This window comes from Galeopterus variegatus, unplaced genomic scaffold (genome assembly GCF_000696425.1).
Source record: "Galeopterus variegatus unplaced genomic scaffold, G_variegatus-3.0.2 Scaffold23762, whole genome shotgun sequence".
Classification (NCBI taxonomy): Eukaryota; Metazoa; Chordata; class Mammalia; order Dermoptera; family Cynocephalidae; genus Galeopterus; species Galeopterus variegatus.
In genome coordinates, this window is record NW_007749873.1 from 8,874 (window position 1) to 10,542 (window position 1,669).

Sequence of the window (1,669 nt, forward strand, 5' to 3'; positions counted from 1 at the left end):
CACATCCCTCATGAATGGATTAATGCTCTCATGGGGGGGTGGGGGATCACGAGTGAGTTCTGTTAGTTCCCCTGAGAAGAGCTAGTTGTTTAAAAGGCCCCTGGCACCTCCTCTCTCTCTCTTGCTTCTTCTCACCATGTGATCTGCTTGTACCCACCTGTTGCCTGCCACTTTCCACAATGAGTAGAAGCAGCCTGAGGCCTGTGCCAGATGCAGCNGGCAGGGAATGGTTGGCAGATTGGTACAAAGTTACAGGAAGAATAAATTCTGGTGCCCTTACGGGGACAATAATTAACAATATTGTTCTATATATTTCAAGACAGCCAGAAAAGAGGATCTTAATGTTAGAACGAAAGGAATGACGTTTTATTGATAGATATGCTAACTATTTTGATTAGATCATTACACAATATATGCACGTATTGAAACAACAAACTGTTTCCCATAAATATATACAATGAAAAAAATTATTTAAAAAAAAAGAAATTTGCAAGTTGCAAGCCTAGAACTACTGACTTGGCACAAAATGACATGCAAAAAGGGATTATTCCAAGGGTTTACTTACTTAGGGCACCCAGGAACTGGTAGAAAGAATGTCAAGCCCAGCCAAAGGCTTTCCAGCATCAGAAGGAGAAGCCACTGGGGCCAGCTGGAGGTGAGGTCTCGCAGAGCAGAGCAGCTTCTCTCCTGATGGGGGGGCAGAAAAAAACACACATGAACTAAATATAAATAGAATGGAGCAAATATACAGTATATGTATTTGGAAATTCCCAGGGATTCTTTACAAGGTGCTGAAAACCTTCCAGAATTAGATTGTGGTGATGGTTGCACAACTCTGTGAATATACTAAACAGCACTGAATTGCAAGTTTTATGATATGTGAATTGTATCTTGGTAAAGATATTATTTAAAAAAAGACAGTAAGAATAAATTTTTAAGTAAAAAATAAAATAAAACTTAAGCTTTTGGAGCTGTTCTTGAACAAATAAAGGGTGCATATCCCATCTTCATGTCCCACTGAACCCCTCATCCAATCATGATGGCCTTGAATGACCCTCTGTACTGCGGAAGGCTGAACACCACCATGGTGACAGACACACTATGCAAGCTCCAGGTGTGCCTTCACTTGCCAGAGGACAACGATATACAGACAAGGACAGAAGAGGAGGTGGAGTAATGATGACTAAAATGCACTCCAAAAATATATAACTAAGCAATCGTATGGGAAGAACCCAGAGGACTTGGGAGTCAATGATAAATTTGCTAGTTACATATTTTGAAAGAAGCTAGAAAACTGATAGAGTTTGGATGTGTTGTCCCCCCCAAGCTCATATTGAAATCTGATCCACCACTTGGCAATGTTGGGAGGGGTTTGGGTCATGGGGGCACATCCCTCATGAATGGATTAATGCTCTCATGGGGGGGTGGGGGATCACGAGTGAGTTCTNCACATCCCTCATGAATGGATTAATGCTCTCATGGGGGGGTGGGGGATCACGAGTGAGTTCTCACTGTTAGCTCCCCTGAGAACAGCTAGTTGTTTAAAAGGCCCCTGGCACCTCCTCTCTCTCTCTTGCTTCTTCTCACCATGTGATCTGCTTGTACCCGCCTGTTGCCTGCCACTTTCCACAATGAGTAGAAGCAGCCTGAGGCCTGTGCCAGATGCAGC

General features: G+C 43.1%; 1 protein-coding gene across 1 annotated transcript in view; it reads right to left on the bottom strand.

The window, feature by feature from the left end:
* Positions 1-687, bottom strand: part of LOC103583516 (heparan-alpha-glucosaminide N-acetyltransferase) — a gene marked incomplete at its 5' end in the record, with an annotated part of 9,346 nt that extends 8,659 nt beyond the window's left edge. The window contains one exon of the mRNA XM_008564813.1: positions 566-687. Within this exon, the coding sequence (XP_008563035.1) occupies positions 566-687 (122 nt within the window). The remainder of the gene's footprint in view (positions 1-565) is intronic.
* Positions 688-1,669: the final 982 nt, after the last annotated feature.